The 21,723-nt window shown below is 37.9% G+C and overlaps 1 protein-coding gene across 3 annotated transcripts; it reads right to left on the reverse strand.

Moving 5' to 3' along the window:
• Nucleotides 1-205: 205 nt before the first annotated feature.
• ttc14 (tetratricopeptide repeat domain 14) lies at nucleotides 206-20,947 on the reverse strand. Of its 3 annotated transcripts, none has more exons than NM_001014314.2 (12): nucleotides 20,388-20,911; nucleotides 19,221-19,339; nucleotides 17,584-17,783; nucleotides 14,957-15,041; nucleotides 12,824-12,953; nucleotides 11,611-11,766; nucleotides 11,379-11,450; nucleotides 8,223-8,342; nucleotides 7,073-7,195; nucleotides 6,025-6,142; nucleotides 3,173-3,279; nucleotides 206-1,021 (listed from the first exon to the last, which is right to left on the reverse strand). In NM_001014314.2, exons 1-12 carry the CDS (start codon nucleotides 20,519-20,521, stop codon nucleotides 388-390), a joined length of 1,998 nt encoding a protein of 665 aa, NP_001014336.2. In that variant the 5' UTR covers nucleotides 20,522-20,911; the 3' UTR covers nucleotides 206-387. The 3 variants fall into 3 exon arrangements, 1 of the variants encoding a protein (NP_001014336.2); XR_012397367.1 differs by lacking the exon at nucleotides 206-1,021 and adding an exon at nucleotides 2,169-2,196 and having other exon boundaries at nucleotides 2,800-3,279; nucleotides 20,388-20,947; XR_012397366.1 differs by lacking the exon at nucleotides 206-1,021 and having other exon boundaries at nucleotides 3,184-4,945; nucleotides 5,101-6,142; nucleotides 20,388-20,947.
• Nucleotides 20,948-21,723: the final 776 nt, after the last annotated feature.

Below are 21,723 nucleotides of genomic sequence, written 5' to 3' on the forward strand. Positions count from 1 at the left end.
CCGTCATGCTATTTACATGTGTTGTGAGAAAATTGCAGTGTGTTTACTCAACTTGCTCGTGTTGTAAGGATTTGCAGCACATTTGCTGTCAGACTAACACAGATCTTTTCTTAATTTGCTGGTGTTTTTTTGTGATCGCATGCTATTTCTTAAATTGCAGAGCATTACACTCTCTCAGCCACCATAAGTGAACAAATACGGTTGCAGGTTTCCAACATTCTTCAAAATATCTTCTTTTGTGTTCAACAAAAAACTCAAACTAATTTAAAGCAAGAGCAAATAATGGCAAAATTCAGTTTTTCGTGAACTATCCCTTTAACCCTGTTAGTACCAGTCATGAAAACTAGTTCACTCCTCCAAACTGAACGCAACACACATCTATTGCTTTCACTTCTTCTGCTTTTTGTCCTTCTGAAACTCTGCGATCTGACTGAAGATGTCCAGCAGGTTTAAAGGAAGATCTTTCTTCGTGTTTGCGCTGTTGGTTTTCCCTCCATCATTCCCGGCTCGCTCTGACCGACTCGGATTTCTGCCTGAAAACTCAGAGTGGCGCTCAGACTTGTGTGAATATTCGGACTGAGTCGAGGAGGATGAATCTCTACGGTTTCCAACTCTTTCGTTCACTTTCAATGGCTCCCCATTGACTCCAGATCTGAATCCCGCAGGTTTGACTTGATCTGAACCTCTCTCCAGATCCTCTTCAAACCTACCTCTGCTTTCAGCCCCCCAAACCGGCTCCGATTCGCTCATTAGTTTACTGATCGACTGATTCTGGTTGATGTATGAGGCTGAGGTGTTTGCAGGAGCCGGAAACCAGTCTCTATCGTCCTCTGCTGTTTTATCGCTGCAGGAGGAAACTCGCCGCTTGTGTTTTTTGCTGCTGCGGGACGAGCGTCTGCGCTTGTGCTTGCGCTTTTTGGATTTTTTGCGACTGGTTGACGGAGAGCTGTCGCTCGATGAGGAGGAAGACGAGTCTGAGGATGTGGAGGAGGAGGTCGAACGCTTTCGCTTTTTCTTCATTCTGTGAGAAAAGCCAAAACAAAGAGTGAAACCAGCAGATTTAGGGGAAAGCAGCAGCAGTGATGCTTTATGAAGTAAAACAGAAATGAGTTCTTACCATGTTCTGATGGAGGAAATACTCACAGATTTGTATGATCACACACACACTATACGGTTTTAGACAATACCACATGACTTTTTAATTGATCCTCCTGGATGGTTCTACAAGTACAGTGGTGCCTCATTATTCACGAGAGTTACGTTCTAAAAATAATCCGCAATAACGTAGACCAGGGGTGTCCAAACTACGGCCCGCGGGCCATATGCGGCCCACAATCAGTTTTGTGGCGGCCCGCGAGGCTTTTTAAAAATATCAATAGAATCTGGCCCGCTATACAAAAGATGAACGTAATTCAATAAATAACCACCGGGTGTCGCTATCACATGCATTCAATTAAGCAGCAGTTCTTGTTATGATCTATCTATCTATCTATCTATCTATCTATCTATCTATCTATCTATCTACACAGTTGAAGTCTGATTTATTAGTCCCTCTTTGATTTATTTCTTCTTTTTTCAATATTTCCCAAAAGATGTTTAACAGAGCAAGGATATTTTCACAGTATGTCTGATAATATTGTTTCTTCTGGAAAAAGTCTTATTTGTTTTATTTCAGCTAGAATAAAAGCAGTTTTTAATTTTTTATGAACCATTTTAAGGTCAATATTATTAGCCCCTTAAGTCTTCAGAACAAACCATTGTTATAAAATAACTTGCCTAATTACCTTAACTTGACTAGTTAACTTAATTAACCTAGTTAAGCTTTTTAAATGTCACTTTAAGCTGTACAGAAGTGTCTTGAAAAATATCTAGTCAAATATTATTTACTGTCATCATGGCAAAGATAAAATAAATCAGTTATTAGAAATGAGTTACTAAAACTAATATGTTTAGAAATGTGTGGAAAAAAAATTTAAATAAAAAAAATAAGTTCTCTCCGTTAAACAGAAATTGGGGAAAAAATAAATATATATATATATATATATATATATATATATATATATATATATATATATATATATATATATATATATATATGCGTGTCTGTGTGATGTATGTAAAATCTGGCCCGCAACGTTTTTTTTTTTTTTTTTTTTTTTTTGCATCTGGCCCTCGGCCCAAAAAGTTTGGACACCCCTGACGCAGACTAACCATATTCCATACACAACGATGCACTGTACAGATGACCTTTTATTCTCTGAATAAATACTTGCGGGTCTCAGGCAAGCTATATATCCGTGTAATCTTCATTTCTCACTCTTTCAACCCCAAGCACAACAGAGACCTTCCTACTATGTGTTTGAGTAAATTCAGTAAGTTTCCTATGTCCACCTAAAGCCTGGTTTATACTTCTGCGTCAAGTCATCGGCATGACCCACAGTGCATGCAACGCGTGTAGCTGTGCATTTATACTTCTGCATGCTGTTTCTTTTGCTCTGCAATACACTTCCAAACCACTAGTTGGCAGTGAGGTGTAAATGTTCCTCTGTGTCGAGTTTCTTCGCTGGTGTTTTGTTTTTCCTGAACACTTCCTGAATGTACAAGTGGCTCAAACTCGCTCATTTTGAGGCAGGAACCGGCGGACGTGCAGCAACTTTAACTATGAGGTAAACACAAAACAAAACTTTATGGGATAGCGCAGCGTGCATGGGATGCGCACTCCAGAAGCTTGCCGGAAGTCGTAAGTCATCCGGGTACTTCTCGCATACTGATTTCCGAATTCTATGAATTTGGACATACTACTCTGCTCGCATACAGCGTACTATTTAGTATGGAAGTATGTGGTTTCGGACGCAGCCGTTGTCTTCAATTACAGATGTTCAATTATCAAGTTAAGAAATACAAATTCAAAACATTTCTAATAGGACATAATCAGTATTATTAACTTATAATTGTTCAATTTAACACAGTTCAAATTCAGATTGTTCTGGCGTATTATTAGCTCCATAAACACGCGCATGCGCTGAACATTTTGCAATGAAAACTGACTAAATAAATTAATTATATATTGACCTGCGGTGTGTGTATGTGACCAAACATGAGCATTAAAGTAGTAAACATCATTCATGTGTGTGTGTGTGTGTGTGTGTGTGTAGGGTGGTGTAAACATTACCTTTTCTCCTCTTTTAGGATCTTACGCAATTTCTCAGCACTCGTCTCCGCGGTCTTAGCTTTTTCCTGCTCTTTCGCAGCTTCCAGCTCTTTCAATTTAAGTGATTTCTTTAAAGCAGTTCGTTGACAGGGTAAAATGGGGAATAATTTGCAGCATATTCGTCAAGCATGCATTGATTTACACCATTTTTCACACCCCCAGGCGAAGCATTCAGGATGGTAAGCAATGACAAAACATTTTACAAGTATCAATGATCGGAAGATGCATTTACCGTAGAGCCAGGAACAGAATACAAACCAAAGGTGGCGGGTTTCAAGTCCACATGGGGCGTTAATGTTAACCCAGTGTTAAAAGTCCCATCAGTCAGGTTTCACAGGTCCGAGATCAGGTAGACACATAGATGACAAGAATACCTCATCAGTACTTCAATACTGAGCATTCAATTCATCTTTATTTCTGAAGCTTTTCACAAAGTAGATTGAGTCAAACTCTCAGACTAGGGCTGCACAATATATCATTTGAGCATTGATAATCACAATGTGGCTTAGATTATCTATTAAAGATTAACAGATTTATTTTTAAACCGTTTAGAGTGTTATTTTACGTATGACTGTTTAACTTCTGTACTTGAATACTGGTAGAATAGATCAGAGCACACATGCACACTTGATTCAAGTCCATTTTAACTACATAACTGGTCCCTTAGGATATTAATTGGGAATACTAAAATTAAAAGCATTTTTGTTTAATTATTTGTACATTTAGAGGGACATAAAGTCTTAAAAAAACTTTCAAATATATATATATAAACTTTTATAAACTGATAACTGGGTTCCCACACTTTCATGGAAGGACTTTCATTCATTTTAAACCCAGCACTTTTGTAATCCACACCCCAGCATATGTCGCGCCATGGAAGTCTTTACTTAACATTTCACTTACACTTAATATTAACATAAAAATGTTGGAGTATTTTCAAAAGTTGACCATTTTAACAAGGCATGTTCAAAGATCCCAAAACTGGTGATATTTAAATGTGGTTTCTGAAATATTGCTGAAATGTGCATTATTTGTCAGTGTTATTGCGCTTAAAGGTGCAGTATGCAAGTTTGACACCCAGTGGTTGAACTAGGTATTGCATGCCTGGTTCGAAACACGTGCAAGCACAGGTTGCCAGATTGACAATATCAACAGCAGTGTGCCTAACTATCAAGCCTAAAGGCTGATTCAAGTCGTGTTCTAACTATAAAGAAAAAGCATGCAATTAATACATATTCTCCATATTAAAAGGAGTTTGTGTCCTAATCAACACCTGAAATTTATATTTTAGAATCTGCTTCTGTTTCTCACGTGAACAACAGAAAACTGACAATGACCAGTTCAGGTACACCTCATGTGCTTTACTCAGTGTTAAATGCTAATAATGTGAGTTTTAATGGCATTTTACAGGACATTTATTGCCGTACTACTGAAAGCAGCAGCAGATAGTTCACCTCAGATCTTGACAATATAATAAACTGTTTGAAATTGAACTTTAAAACTGTGACTCAGTGCAAACCAGCACATATCAGTGATTCAGCATCTACATTTATTAATGTTAAAGACATTTAATATGTATTAATTCGATTATAAACCTTACCATGCGGCTGGAATGCAGTGAGTGCACTATTTTGTGCTTCTGAATGGCTGTATTTACATTTCTACTAGTGCAAACAACCAAATTGCTTATAACTGCAAATCTCATCACAAAGCACATGGTGTCCAAAGTCAGTCCTGGAGGACCAGTGCCCAGCTGACTTTAGCTCCAACTTGCTTCAACACACCTGCCTGGAAGTTTCTAGTATAGCTAGTAAGAGCTTGATTAGCTTGTTCAGGTGTGTTTGATTAGGGTTGAAGCCAAACTCTCCAGGACGCCGGCCCTCCAGGACCGAGTTTGGACACCCCTGACGTAACATGTTGTTAGGACAAGCGGGTACAGTGTAACCTGCTCACCTGATGTTTACACTTGTATGGGTTATATTTTTCGCTAACTAATAACCACCTCATGTGGAACTCTGAATCTGTGTCTCATTTCGGAGTCTGCTAATGTCCACCTGAGGTCGCATTTCAGACACGGACACATACTTTGAATGAATGAATGATTAAATGGATGAATTAATGGATGAATGAATGGATGAATGAATGGATGAATGAATGGATAAATGAATGGATGGATGAATGGTTGAATGAATGGATGGATGGATGGATGGATGGATGGATGGATGAATGAATGGATGGATGGATGGATGAATGAATGGATGAATGAATGGATGGATGGATGGATGGATGAATGAAATGTGCAGCTTTCCAGCAAGGCAACCCGGCATGCTTAAATATAATTGGCTAAACTGGCATTGGGCGGGTTAAATGGCCAAAACAAAAACAACCATTCTGGCACAGAAAGCACGTTCAAAGCAGAATATTGGACATCAGCCATGTTTTTTTGATAAACAAGAATGTTCACTGAGCATGCTTCTGAAATATCTGCAAACATATTATGGTGTTTTTATACTTTAGAAAAGTCAGAAACTTACATAAAGCACCTTTAAGATTTTCAGTTTAGGAATTTCTGCATTTTTCCAATCAGTTTTAGACAATTAAGTACAGTTATTGAAATAATAAAATGAATTTAATTCCAGCACTATTTGCGCTTAAGTTCTTTCCAGGCCTTGAATCCACATGTCTGAAATTCAAGAAGTGTGGGAACCCTGTGTTAACCAAGAGATACAGTACAGCCTGTGCCTAAATTGAGGCATACCAGAAGCTGACTGTCTGAGTGAATGCGGACTGGCGGACAGGTTTCTCCAGCTCACCTGGATGCGGATCTGCAGTTTCTCCAGAACCTCTGCCGCCTCTTTAAACGTGTCGTCTAAAACCAGGGCTCTTTTATAGAGACTCTCTGCCGTCACTAGCTTCTCTTCTTCCTCAACTCTGTGCAGAAATCATCAGAGAGATAGCAAAACACATATAAGCAAGTTTGAATGTTCTCAATCATTTCATTAAGTTAAAACCCGGCACTAGGGGTTTAAAAAAGGAGGGACTCAAATGCAGGGCTCTAGCTAAAACAATATATTATCAAGCCTAATGGAGACATTTGTGACAGAACACATTTACTTACCGTATCTATTTAAAACAGAATGCAGGGAAGTTAGTCACTTTTCAGGTATTGTGTAACATCATTGTAATAGCTATGATTAATCAGCATCACTTTAATAATATGAAGTACATACAAAGAAAGAAAAATATTGAGATTATTTTCTGTATTTTTACATCAAATTACACTGAAAATGCAGAAAATTGTAAAAAAATCTGCATTAAAAAAGTAAAAATTTGACAATTGTCTGAAGTTTTACAGCAAACATATTAAAAAATGCACAAATTTTGGAAAAGTCTCTGCAAAATTTGATGTTTTTGCACGCCAAAATTCATTAAATGTAAAGACAGACATGCAAAAACTATGACTTGTCAGAATCAGGTCTAAAAATATATACAGTGGGTCAAAACATTAATATTATAAGCTTATTTTGTGCATTTTTACAGCAAATCATACTAGAAATTCCACAAAGGTTGAGAAAAGTTGCTGTAAAATCAGTCATTATAGGCTGCAAGATTTCATAAACTCATCTGCATCACATCTAAAAATATACAGTATCAAAAAAAAGAAAGACATATAAATATTATGACTCGATAGCATGGCATGCTGGGCTATAGCATTATTAATGATAGTAGTGTTTTGACTATATATTTAAAGAAAGCAGAATGATTCAGTGTAATTTAGCGTAAATGAAGTGACTGTAAATCGTATCTTCTGCTGTGTTTGGTGAGGTATAAAAGATGTAAAGCGGGAATAAACAGACGTACTGTCCTCCGCGCTCCACCAGCGTCTGGCACAGGTATTTCTTAGCGTTTCTGTGTGTGGGGCAGTTCTCCAGAGCCAGCTCAAAGTCCTCAATCGCCTTCACCAGACTGCCTTTGGTGGCGTATCTGAGAAAAAAAAAACACACTTTCAGCCACTTATTAATTTATGTTTTAACCCTTTAACCAGTTAAACTCTGCAGACCCGGTACCAGGTCTGTGACGTCATCGACTTTCGCTTTCAGATTTAAAGGGCTGCATTGCACCAGACCCCTGTAAGTGGTTTCGTTTGAACGTGTAGAATCTATATTTTATGCACATATGCATCACTTTGGTTTTTAATCTACTGTACAAAAGTTATTTACACTTAAATACACAGTATTTTGAATACCCGAGCTGGGTATTGAGCATTGGTTCATTTTCATATTTTTCATATGACACATGAACAAGTTATAGCTCAAATGAAAGCTCTTGCCGGTGCTCATACGGTTCTAGCGTTCTTTTTACTGAATTATATTCACATATCAAACAGTTGCTGAATGAATCTCGGTGTTTCCATGGTGCAGAAGTGAAAACAATACATTTATGATCAATAAGCAGCCCCAGATAGCACAGACAGCTGTCATCTCTCACCTTATGCTGTGCGCTTCAGGGCCATTCTCCTCTGTTTTTGAGCTGATGTGCATAAGTAATCCTTTTATATGTCTGACGTGCTCCAAACACAGTGAATTATGTTTGATCAAACAAAAGAATAGTGAAATATGTAAACAATGATCGCTCCCTGTGGCTTGTACAGCACCTCTCATCAGTTGGAATACAATAACTTCTGCATAGATTATAGTGGAGACATTTGTCTTTTGTCCTATGATTACAGACATGTGCAGGAACCACCAACATTAATTACAGCACGCTAGACCACACACAACCTAAAAGGTACACTTTCAAATTTGAGTTTCATATGTGCATAAAATATAGATTCTATACTTTCAAACGAAACCACTTTACTAAAAGCTGCTTTTATTCTAGCCAAAATAAAACAAATAAGAAAAATATTAGAGGAAATACTGTGAAAAATTTCTGAATCTGTTCAACATCGTTTGGGAAATATTTGGAATAGAATGTGTGTGAATATGATGGTGGGTTTGTGGAGACTCACAGAGCTCCGCGGGCCACCAGAGCCTCCACGTTGTTGGTGTCGATCTCCAAAGCCTTGTTGTACTCGTTCATCGCATCTACATGACGGCCAGACTTAAAATGACCCACGCCGGTTTTAACACTGAAATCATGAAGAAATCATACTGTCAAACACTTTTATATTTCAGCAATTATTAAGTAAAACACAGGTTCTATACAGGATTATACAGGTTAAGGTTATTTAAAGTACACATGAAATTAAAACTAACCATGTTGACTTTGTTAGCTCACATAGCTAGTTTTGTGAACAATTCATCTGTGCATATCATTAAGAAAAAGTTTGTCCTTGTAATCTTCAATCGAGATCTGAAAATGCACTTCTTGTCTGTTTTCAGTTAAATTCAGTTTAATTGCAGCCCATACAGTCACATCTGCTATACATTTTAAAGAGGAGTGTAAATATTGCAGTAATGACAGAGTTAAATGTGTTTAGATGCTGAAAAACCGCCGAAAAATCACTCAATCACGTTAAAAAGACAGTTAATATGTGAGTATTTTTACACATTTATTCACACGTTTGCATTGCTGAGAGCAGGAGAGAGACAGGCTGCACTGGTAAGTTATTGTCTCTTCATTATATCGTTTAATTAAAATAAATGATCAACAACTAAATGTCACATGTGAAGGCATTATCTACACACAATATGAAATCCCAATTAAAAAAACACTACAAACTCTACTATTCATGAAAATGCTTAAATCACAGACAAATCCAAATGCCCAACACAAGCGGGCTGAGCTCCAGACCAGCTCAGCTTGATGACGTATAATGTCCCCGACACCGCCTGCAGTCCCATTTAGCAACTTGATAGCTACCGTCGTTTAAAAGAAGCGCAACCGATTTAATAAATCAAGAGTGTGCTGTAACTGATGTGTTTTATGTCGTAGAAAAAAACGTGAATGCATCTTGCATTATTTAAGCGATTTCATTGAAATCCCATGGAAAAAAACCTGTTGACTTTGGCATGAGGGAACTGGAGCTGCTAAAATGCTAACTCGCTTCCGAGTTTTTGCATACAAATTGACGTCATAGTTCCTACAGTCTACTGAGCGGGGCTAACACACTTAAGCACGCCCCTCCAGCAGTCAGTTTAGTGAACAAACAGAAATGGGGAGCTGGAGGAGTCTGTTAGGTTGTAATAACTCTCCACAAAGCCTTTTCTCCATCTTTCTGAATGAAACGCCTACTTTACTCCACCCAATCAGCTCACAACAGAAAAAAACAAGCCACGCCCACTGCTGTTTCCTCATTTAATATTCCATTTCTCTAGGAACTGCGTCACAATGCAGAACAAATGCGGGTTCATGTGGACTTTAAAGCAATCAGAGACTCAAAGCAATGCCAATTTTGGACAATCAAAACAGTTTCCATTGCCTTCTTGTCATTTCTGTGGAATAAAAATAATTAAAGCAGTATCTAAACGTCATTATGTGACAATATATAAAGCAGACAAGCTAAAAAAATCCAGAACCAAGTTTTAATAACCCGTCGACCACTAAAAACAAGTCTTTAAAGACACAAAAGTAGAGCAACGTCTCACATTAGAGAAGCAAGGTTATAAAAACTTCTTTCTAGATTCTTTAGCTTGTCTAGGTTTCATTTTGTCACATAAATCAATGTCTAAAATTGACTATGTGTAGTAACAAAATGTAAAGTAAAAATGTAAGCTAAAAAAAATCACAAACCAAGATATTATAACCTGTCGACCACAAAAAAAATAAAAATTTAAGGACAAAAAAATGGCACAGCGTCTCATATTAGTAGGGGTGTCACGATTTCGATTTTTAATCGAAATCGATCGAAATTTATGCTCAATTTTGATTATCGAATCAAAAAATAAAATTGTCGATGCTGCCACGCCCCCATGTCACGTCAGCTTGGCTTGCCAAGCGGGGAAAAAACAGGCTTGTTGAAGTGCTTGTTGAACTGCAGAAGCAGGAGACCCGTCGACAGAGCTTAAACCCTCTCCTCTTTCAATGAAGTCACCGCTGTGGAAGCATTTTGGACTTCCAGTGAGTTATGTTGACAACGTTCGTGTTGTCGACAAAAAAAAACACAGTTTTGCAAGCTCTGCTATGTACGTATTACCCAATAGACAACACCGGCATCGCAATCCTCCGTCCGCCCCCGTTGCAAATCCGCTCGCGAAAAGTACACACTCAGGCCCTGTTTACACTGTCTTTGTTTTTAAATGGCATTTTAGAACGACAACGATTTGACATCCACAGTGGCGTGTAGCATTTCTGAGCAGCCCTCCTTCCTCTCTACCTCTGAAAATGCACATCACGTGACCACACAGACACAGACGCACACACAGCCATGCGCTCGAGACAGCAGGTCCAGGCAGTCAGAGGACTGCTTCAATCTTTCACTCACTTGTACTTAGTCATTTTAGCGAACACCTCAGATACTGTTGGCTGGTTCCTGTTGGTTGTGTGTCTTTTTTACCGACGCCATTATAACGACACAGATCACTGCCTATTCACGAGTCCCACAGAAAAAAGTGATTGACAGATGGTAATTATGTGTGTATCTTGCCTTTATTCATTTACTGTATGATTTGTTTATGGGTAAAACAAAGACCTTGCAGGTCAGGTAGTTTAAACGGTAGGCTACTAATAATTAATTGGTCATTAATTAATTAATTATTCATAATCGAAAATCGAATCAAGCCTTTAGAATTGAAAATGTAATCGAATCGAGGATTTGGAGGATCATGATACCCTTACATATTAGAGAACGAAGATCATAAAAACTTGCCTTCTTGTCATTTCTGACAAATATAAATAATTAAAGCAGTGTCTCACTATGTGACAAAATGTAAAGCAGACAAGCTAAATAAATCCAAAACCAAGTTTTAATAACCCGTCGACCACTAAAAACAAGTCTTTAAAGACACAAAGTAGAGCAACGTCTCACATTAGAGAAGCAAGGTTATAAAAACTTTGTTTTGGATTTTTTTTTTGCTTCTATAGGATTCATTCTGTCTCATAAAACTATGTCTAAAAGTTACTTTATGACAAAATGTAAAGTAAAAATGTAAGCAAAAAAATCCAGTCAATCGATAAAATAATGATCTAATTGAAAATCATGTAGAAAAGCAGATTAAAAACAAACCATTTTAAGGCCCAGGAAACAGACTGCTTCTTTCTGATAGTCGTAGCAAAATCCTCCTCTTTAAAGCGCTTACTGTGAACAGACATATTAGAAATGAGTTATTAAAACTATTACGTTTAGAAATGTGTTGAGAAAATCCTCTCTATATTCAGGAGAGCTAATAATTCCAACTTCAACCATATATAAACCAGCTTAACTGAAATAAAAGCATCTATAAAGGCCAAACACACACCTCTGCAAACCCCTCATGAGTGAAGGAGTCTGTGTGTCACTGATTCCCAGTTTGCCCAGAAGGAAATCCACGTTTAACGGGTTCGACAAACCCAGTGAATCGTCCAGGAGCTTCTCGAAGGTCTCGTTGCTGTCAGAGGAAACGATTTCACCTCGACTGAAGATGAGAAAGCACAAACATCCAAGTGACGAATGTGTCAACCATTTCACCCCATATATATGAAGGTATAAGAAGCAGCATACATCATTTAAAAGCAATAGAAAGCAAATATATGTAATGGAGCTAGGGTTAGGTCGCCAGTTCGATACCAGCTCGGAGTGGGTTGGGTGGTGTAGGACCGGCGGGGTTACATTGGTGCCGTGACCCGGATGGGAGTGAGGTTTAGGGGGGTAAGTGTAACAGAGGCTAGCCAGTAGGTGCTGTGCAGGTAAACCTCACTCCTCTGACCTCTAAAGGTGCTCTAGCGACAGATTCTAGAGGCCACGGTCTTTAGCCTTCTTGATAGAGCAACCGACTCCCATGCGGAAGGTCGCCGGTTCGATACCAGCTCGGAGCGGGTTGGGTGGTGTAGGACCGGCGGGGTTACATTGGTGCCGTGACCCGGATGGGAGTGAGGTTTAGGGGGGTGAGTGTAACGGAGGCTAGCCAGTAAGTGCTATGCAGGTAAACCTCTCTCCTCTGAACTCTAAAGGTGCTCTAGCGACAGATGCTAGAGGCCATGGTCTTTAGCCTGCTTGATAGAGTAACCGATTCCCATGCGGAAGGTCGCTGGTTCGATACCAGCTCGGAGCAGGTTGGCTGGTGTAAGACCCGCGGGGTTACATATACACAGCAAAACATCCTTAAATCTGCAGTTTTCGCTTTTTTTATGCTTTTGAATTGCATTATGAGAGCTTGATCTTACTTCCAACAACTGGTAATGGTGTAAAAAGTGACTTTAATGAACACTGTTAATAGTTTCCAGTGCTATATTGTCTGGGTTAGTGTTGTATGATACGCTACAAAAACCTTGTAATATACTGCAGCAGATTTTCTGTTATTTTACAAGCGTATTTCTCTAGATATTATTAACTAATACTACAAAAATGACAATGAAAGACACTTTGTTAAACGGAAGAGTTAAATATTCAACATTAAAAGTCGACATCTTATAATGCAATTCACAACGTAAATGAACAGAAAATACGGACACAGTGTAGAGCGCTGGACGTACGTGTAGTGAAGAGGCAGATCTTCTTTGTTCAGCACGCCCAGCTTGACTTTCTCCATGTGCGGAGACACAGAGGACGAGTGCAGAGACAAGGTTAACTTCTCATGGTAGCGGTCGATGTCTTTCACTCCAGCTGGAACACAAAACCAACACTTTAACCAATCATATCTGAATCTCATAGGGCCATCTCATAGGATACTGTTCAGAGCGCAAGCACAGATACAAGAAGCATATTAAAGCCACGTCTATCAGCTGCTCTGTCTGTGACCTGACATATGAGCGATCTGCTGATGCCCCAGAGTCCATGTATCTGTGTTTGCACTCAGTGAACAGCGGTATACTGATGACCTTTGCGAGTCATTTCTCAAGTCATTTGTTTCAGCGGTGTTTAAGTACGTGCTCAACAGCGCTCAAATGTTAGCGGGAAATAGACGTTTTATAATTCAGTATCAAATTGGTTCAGAAATTCCAGTGTTGTGATATCACTAGTCCAAAGTGACTTACAATTGAGCAGGCATTCAGCGATTCAACGAGAAGAGGCAAGTGCTGATTATGCAAAGCAATTGCTATGCTGTTCACACCAGACACGGCATGCGCGAATAAATATCGATAATCATGCGTAAATAGACGAGTCAACATTTTGAGTTTACTCGCTTCATTACCGCATTAAATTCACAGAAGACACGGATTTGCATGATGGGCGGGGCTTCTGTCTGTCTGGCGACACTAGTTTCAATGCTAAATGGCTAACATGGATTTTATTGAGAGGATAGCTGTGCTTTATGTGCTTTAGAAAGGCTGAAAAACAGCGTATATTTGTTCGGCGCCGTGTCTGAGTCCACTAGATGCTTTCAGAGGTGCACCAGATCAACTCCTCCAGAAAATATACCTGGACACAGAGGCGTAGCCACCGGGTGGGATGAGGGGTTGCATCTGCCTCACTTTTAGAGTATGACTATTTAGAAACAGGTGAATAGGAATGCAAATTTTTGGATTTCATACAGCTGTCCCGCCCACTTTTAAAATGACGCCACAGCAATGGCAACTTGCTGCAGAGCTTTTTAGGTCGACTCAAACCGAGTCAAATACAATATTTGGCTTAAAAGTTGAGTCAACTCAAAAGCCGTGCAGCAAGTTGTCTTACAATTTTAAGTTGAATCAACTTTTTTTTTTTTACAGAGTAGTATTCTAGGGGAAATAATTGCCTCATTTACTTAAATGTCATCTTTCATTTTAATTGAGCCTTTATTTATTTTTACATTATTCGAAATACTGAATATAGAAAATATTACTATTATTATTATTACTATTTCAAAATGTTAAATTACACTTTAATTTCATGCAAAAGCAAAAACGAATCACGTTTAACATTGTGTTTAAATGGGAAACTATTTGGTAACATAAATTAATATAGAAGCGACACAGCTGCATTTTAACAACAAGCAATTTATCCAAAATCTCAGCACTTTTCAAACCTTGAAAACCCTCAAATTAATATTAAACTAAATTAAAATGTGTTTAAAGTGTAAAAATTTATAATAAAGAGTCATTTGAAATCGTATACTGCGATTAGATTTTATTAAAGTGACCTATTATGCCTCATTTTATGAGATGTAAAAAAGTCTCTGATTTCCCTAGAGTGAGTGCATGTGTGTGTGCGTGTGAAATTATAGCTCAAAATGTCACACAGATAATGTTCTAACTCTCTAAAATTGACCCCTTTAGGGTCTGATCCTAATTGTGGTGTTCTGATGGCTGTCGCTTTAAATGCAAGTGAGATTGTGCTTTTTTTTTTTTTTAGAGGAAAGAGTGTTAGCATAGCTGTATGCTAATGAGGGAGAGATGGTCACTAGTGGGCGGGGCTTTCGTCCTCTGATGACATCATACAAAGGGAGAATGTCAATCAAAGTGTTTCTGCAGACTGTTTATATCAAGTCTGATTATAAAATTAGAGGCATTACGCTACTATTTTTCTTTGCTAAAAACTGTATTAAGTTGAACAGTTTTAAATATCGCTTAAACATTGAAGGTGAGCACACAATCAAAGAACATGACAGAACATATGAGCATGTTTTTACATATTAAACGCTCAAATACAAGTTTTTGAGAACGAGAAAATAAATATAAAAAACACACCTCTGATTAAATCCCCGATCTGGTAATACGACAAAGGATCATCGTGGTTTCCGGTTGAAGGCACTTCTCTTTTTGGACAGAGGGCCTTCGAAAAGAGAATATTCATTATTAAAACACTTTCAATTCAACAAAACAGCCACAATGCAGTTTAGAAAGCTACTCATTTAGAATTGTATAAATAATAGTGGAAAAACTTGTGTATACTGCACACTCTGACTGATAATATTGACATTATTTACATCAATATTGTAACTTCCCAGAAAAACCCTTAAATCAATCATTTCCTTATGAATATAGAAATGTTTACACCAGAAACTATTACTATTTTTCTGTAAATAGACTTCTAAATCATTTTAAAATCAAGAACGAACACCCGAGAGACACTTTAATGTGAAACTTAAAGTTGTTTTTTTAATTGCCGCTGCTTTGATTAATGAAAAGGGATTAATAAAAGGTCATTTTCATGGATGTTTTACCAGTAAAGCCAGTTCTGCAATCAATACTACATCAACAGCATATGCTTTTAGATGCTGAATGTGAAAATCACTCATTTTAAGACTTGTTTTTACTCCAAACTGACTTCAGTCGAGTGTTGGAAATAATGATTCACAGAATGAGACACACAACACATTCTTAGCAGTGATAAACTGCATTAAATAGTTTATTATCAGCTAAATTAAAAGAGGAAGAACTTAAATAAAGCATATTTTGTCTTAACTAGTTATGTTTTTAGTCATGCATGTGCTTTCAGGGCGATGCAGGGGCACAGTAAGTAGTGCTGTCGCCTCACAGCAAGAAGGTTGCTGGGTCGCAGGTTCGAACCTCAGCTCAGTTGGTGTTTCTGTGTGGAGTTTCCCCCCCAGTTCAAAGACATGTGGTACAGGTGAATTGGGTAGGCTAAACTGTCCGTAGTGTATGAGTGTATAAGTGTGTGTGTGCGGATGTTTCCCAGAGATGGGTTGTGGCTGGAAGGGCATCCGCTGCATAAAAACTTGCTGGATAAGTTGGTGGTTCATTCCACTGTGGCGACCCCGGATTAATAAAAGGACTAAGCCGACAAGAAAATGATTGAATGAATGTGCTTTCAGATGCTGAACATTAAAGAAATACAACATTTAATAACGTGTTTTTATCCCAACTAGCAGCACTAAGGATAGACTTTGTGCTGTAGTGGAAATACACTGTGACGGGGAGGGTTGGTGTAGGGTGCGTTAGAAAATACAGTTTTTGTACAGCATAAAAAACCAATGGAAACATATATGGGATGTGACCTGATGAAGTAGACCTTGAAGGTCTAACGTTGTCCAATTGAATTGACTTTTGAGAGCTAAAGTGTCAGAGAGAGAGAGAGAGTTTTAATTTTATTGCCATTTCAGCTTCTATGGCTATGTCATGGCAAAAAGAAAATAGATCAAGTTTATCACGTTTTATAAATACCAATTTTCTATAATTATAAAAATATTCTAACAATTAAAAGTCATCAACAGCAATAAATAATGTCCAAGGTAAAATACATAAATAGCAATAATGAAAATATATAAGATAAAAATCTAAAACAGTTTTTTAAGGTTTCCTTTTGATAAAAACTGTACAATTTTAGATGAATTCACATTTAAAAATATTTCCTATAAAGTCTCTCTAGATAAATATTGTTGTGTGATAACATTAAAAATGGGGCATTCCTCAACGATATGTTTAACAGTTTGGTTTTTGCTGCAATAAAGACATTTTGGTGGTTTGGTGGTTCATCTTCTATAAACAATCTCATCGTGTCTTGACTTAAAAAATAAATGAGATTTTTTTCCTATTTCAGGCTGAATTTCAAAAAGTTTGTTTTCTGGGCACTGATCCCATTGTGTTTGCCATTTGTTAAGAATATAGCCTTTTATTAGTGGCTTTAGATTTGAAGGTGGGATTTTACAGTTCTTCAGCTTTCCTGCTAGGGCTGTTTTGGTGGCTTTGTCGGCTTGCTAAAGTGTCAGTGTGCAGCTTCTTTTTACCAATGGAACGTCCCCACAATTCACAAAAACTAATGTGAGTGGTGTGTGTGTGTGCTGCTATTACGCCCCATTATCACGGGGCTTCAGCATCAACGCTTGACTGAAGGCGTGTCTGAAGTTAGGGCTGAAGCGATCGTCATAGCAGCATCAACCAATGAAATTCAGTCAGCAATAGGCCACTGTCTAGTTAATGTATTTGCATACAGCGATCTGATTGGTTGATGCTTGCATTGGCGCTTGAAAAGTTGAGCTAGTCCCAACTTCTGCAGCGAGCAACGCCTCTGAAGCGGCACCGGCGGAACCACAATGCAGTTCGGCAACGCCTGACATCACCCATTCAAAGTGAATGGGAAGCGTTGACGCTGACGCCCCGTGTGAATGGTGCGTTAGAGGTGTACAAATACTAGACACAAAAGACTTATAATAAATATGAAAATAGGGGTAACCTATGTGCCCTTTAAAATAAAATATATTGTGTTAAATGGGGGGGGGGGTAGTTGTGTTTTTACCCAGACATTTAAAAAGAGCATATCTTAGAGTGGAAATCACAATATTGTGAGATCATCATATAGTCAGAATGTCTAATAAATAGGTACAACAATAAAGAGACAAACTATGCAAGCACACCTTGATCTCAAGATCCTCAATGTCTCTCTTCAGTCCACCAGCGGTGCAGAGCAGCGTCACGAATAAGCCGAAGTCTCGCACTGAATTGATTCTGCCGATGACCATGTCTCCGCGCTCCACATCTCGGTAGAAGAGCTCGCGTCTCTCCTCGAACGACACCTCCATGAACTGCTCCAGCGGAGGCATGACGGCAAACGCCTCTGAAACAGCAGCACAATATTTCAGACACATTTTTACTACTAAAATCCCATTACTTTCAGGTAAATATTCAGTCATGTTATACGTCTACATGCACATGGTGAACGCTGAATGATGACGTTATTTCCAAGAGAGTAAATGACGAGCACAGGGTTCATACGGTCCTAGAAAATCTGGAAAAGTGCTGGAGTTTTGACAAGGCATTTTCCAGGCTTTCTAGGACCGTATGAATCCTTTGCTCATCCTTTATACTCTATAAGTCCACTCATACACAGGTATTATTATCAATGACTTTTTAAAAATAAAAATAAATAAAAAACATCTCTGTCCATACAAGAAAACGCACAGTGAAACAGGTTAAGGGCATCCCGGACCAACTGGCAGCGCCAAAAGTCTTTTATGCATGATTCACGCCAATGCAGAATTAAAGGGGATCTATTATGCCCCTTTTAATAAGACGTAAACATGCCCCTAGAGAGTGTGTATATGAAGTTTCAGCTCAAAATACCACGCAAATAACGTTTCATAACTTTCTAAAACTGACCCTTTTAGGCTTTGATCCTAATTGTGGCGTTTTGGTGACTGTCGCTTTAAATGCAAATGAGATTGGGCTCTTTTTAAAAGAGGGCGGAGCTACAAATGCCTTTGTTTCAGCATAGTGGCAGATTCAAATACAAGACTACTGTTATCTGTGTAGTGGCACAGTGAGTAGCACGTTCACCACACAGCTAAAAGGTCGCTGGTTCGAGCCTGGGCTGGGTCAGTTGGCATTTCTGTGTGGAGTTTGCATGTTCTCCCCATGTTCGTGTGGGTTTCCCCCACAGTGCAGAGATATGTGGTACAGGTGAATTGAGTATGCTAAAATTGACCGAGTGTGGATGTTTCACAGTGATGGGTTGCAGCTGGAAAGGCATCCACTGTGTAAAACATATGCTAGATATGTTGGTGGTTCATTCTACTGTGGCGACCCCGGATTAATAAAGAAACTAAGCCGAAAAGAAAATGAATGAATGTTATATGTGTGAAAAGGGTCAAATGCTGGTGTCTATGATGACTCCTGTCGCTGTTCATTTGTGCTTCATCTAAAGTTCCACATTTATTATCCTCTTAATTGGTGACATTATCTTAGGTAGATCAAACACTCTAATGGCAGACGGCTGCTTCTCTCTCAGGGCTGTTCACGCTAAAGAGAGAGAGATGCTCACTAGTAAGTGACAGCTTTAATTTCAACATTAAAAAGTTGATGGTGTTCAATATTAAAAGTCGGTGGCACAGAGATGAACTCAATAAAAAAACATGAATCACAAACTATGGCAAACGGTTAATTAATGGATTCTTTTATACACATGTTTGACTACTTTCCTAAAACACAGCAAACTCATTTTTCAAGATGTTTAAGAACGAATACAGCAGAAATCTGATTATGAATAATTGAGAACCTCCTGACTCTTCCTGCCATTCGTCTGCTGGTTCTGAGATTTTCCATGACGGCGCGAACAGAAGATCGGCTTTCCTTGCTATAAACTGCTCCAGAACGGGACTTTGCTCATCTTTATCCCTGATTAAAAACAAAGAACATTTAATTAAATTTCTTTATACACACATACAAACTATACATTTAGATTTTTCCTATTATTTAATTTCTATTTAATATTCTCCCCCAATATTTAAGAGTACTCATCTGTGATTTTAAGTTATTTTGTTAGTTTAAATACAGTTTTAGCTTTGGTACTGACTAATCCAACGTATATGAACAAATATATTATTGTAAAAGCATTTTTTTTTTTGGAAAATGTTCATTTAAAAGAGAGATCTGTGAGGGGTGAACATCTTCCGTCAAGATATTTACATTTGTATTTATCACCATGCATTGACAAGTTCTTAATTTGGATGACTAAAATGTAAATTTTTTTCAGGATCAGATTACAGATTTGCTATAGTTTTATCACGAAAAAAGCAAACAAAACTTATTTATGTGGATAGAAGTAAAGTTGGTTTTATATTCACACATTCGTTCATTTATAAGTCTCTATATTGTTTACCATGTTACTTTGAATATTCGATCGGAATTAGCATGCAAGCATGACTTGAAAACAACATTAATACTGTTTATTTGATTGTGAACAATGTTATACTTTGATAGTCATTGGCTGCTAACATGATTTTGCTATTTGGAGTTTGGAAATATTACTTTTATGAAATAATGTTATTAAGGGGAAAGTCTGAATGTGCAAATATAAAACCAACGTTACCTCTATTTTATGTGGCTTATTTTAGCTTTTAGATAATATAGAAATCTAATATCCAAACAAATTGACACTTACAGTAGGTCTTGGGGTACTGGGTCATTCTCAAACAAACACACACACACACTTATTATATAATATTATATATAGACTCTAAAGTGTAAATATTTATATTATTTATCTAGAATATACAGAATTACATTACACAGAAATACTACGAATCAATGAAGTCATGCGATATGTTTTTCTTGACTTCAGTTGTGCTTTATGGGTTATTTCAGGAGTCTTGAGTTTTGTCAACACAGCGCAGGCATGAGGGATAAAAAATAGCCACGTGCAGCAGTTGTGAACTCCTCTTACCTTTGGTTAAGGCTTTTGTAGAGATCAGAGGCCAAATGTTTAAAGTCTGGGTTTTCATTCTGTTCACATTTCAACAGCGACAGCAGGTTTTCCCCGTGAAACGACACAGACTGTCGGAGTAAATCTCTGTCCATCTTCAGTGTCTGCAAACACACATATTTACACCCCTGTGTGCTGCAATACCACCACAGACGTCGAGTAAAGACTCAGAACTGACTGAATAAGTAATAGTAATCAGTAGATAAGTAATAGGAGATATGTTGATCGTTTGTTTATTCTCTCAAACGCTAAAGAAGTTATAAAAGTGTCTGAATTCTTGCAGAAATAGCTGCAAACGTAAACGTGCTAAAGCCAAATGGGAGACGTGGAAACCGGAAGCTAACCGGAAAAAAAGCGTTTAACCACTTCGGAAATTACTAAAACATTATATTAGTTTTATTCTTCAGCAATGTATTAAATGTGATAGTCTGAATTCAGTTTGTTTAAACTCGACAAGAGCACAAGACAAACAAGAAAGCACGAGAGGCGGCGGTTAGCGTGAAACGGCTTGTTGTTGTCTTGTTTTCAAAATTAAAGTCACCGACTAAAAACTAGCAGGTTTTCCAAAATAAAAGTCACAGTCGGGTAAAAAAATAGCAATAAGAATTTCATACTATATATCTATAAATATGTCATTAAAATATGCTATCTTAACCGCTTAAAAAACAGCATATGCTGGTAAAGTAGGTTTTGATGCTAATTTTGCTGGTTGCAATGCTTGTTTACACGGTATTATGTATATTTGTATTCTGTATATCAGGGGTGGCCAACCCTGTTCCTGGAGAGCCAGCTTCCTGCAGATTTCAGTTGCAACCCATGTCAAACACACCTGCCTGTAATTATCACGAGGTGTTCAGGTCCTAATTAATTGGTTCAGGTGTGTTTAATATGGGTAGCAACTGAAATCTGCAGGAAGCTGGCTCTCCAGGAACAGGGTTGGCCACCCCTGCTGTATATGGTCTTATGTCACTGTTTATTTGCATTGCTTTACCCGCATCTTAACAAACATCCTGCTGGTGAAGTGACAATAAAACTTTTATTATTATTGATATTTTTCTGATCCCATAATGCTGGAGTTCCTCAAATCAAATCACTTTTATTATAAAATACAGTATATGTTGGGATTATATTAAAACATCTGTTTATATTTTCTCAAAACTACTAACTGCTAAAATATCAATAACTTAATTAATAATTTGTATAATATTTTAAATGAGGAAAATAAACATGGATGAGAGCAGAGTAGTCTGAGAGTTTACAGTCTACAACATACTTTGTAGAAATTCAGTGAAAACCG

The sequence above is a fragment of the Danio rerio genome, chromosome 22 (genome assembly GCF_049306965.1).
Source record: "Danio rerio strain Tuebingen ecotype United States chromosome 22, GRCz12tu, whole genome shotgun sequence".
NCBI lineage: Eukaryota > Metazoa > Chordata > Actinopteri > Cypriniformes > Danionidae > Danio > Danio rerio.

Bases quoted from the DNA above. Each gene is read 5' to 3' on its own strand.
- ttc14 (NM_001014314.2), bottom strand. From the start codon at position 20,521: ATGGACAGAGATTTACTCCGACAGTCTGTGTCGTTTCACGGGGAAAAC. The intron at 12,954-14,956 runs GTGTGTTTTTTA...TTTGTGTTCCAG, and splicing joins GATCGGGGATTTAATCAGAG to CTGGAGTGAAAGACATCGAC. The intron at 1,022-3,172 runs GTAATGTTTACA...CTTTTCTCACAG, and splicing joins ATCCTAAAAGAGGAGAAAAG to AATGAAGAAAAAGCGAAAGC.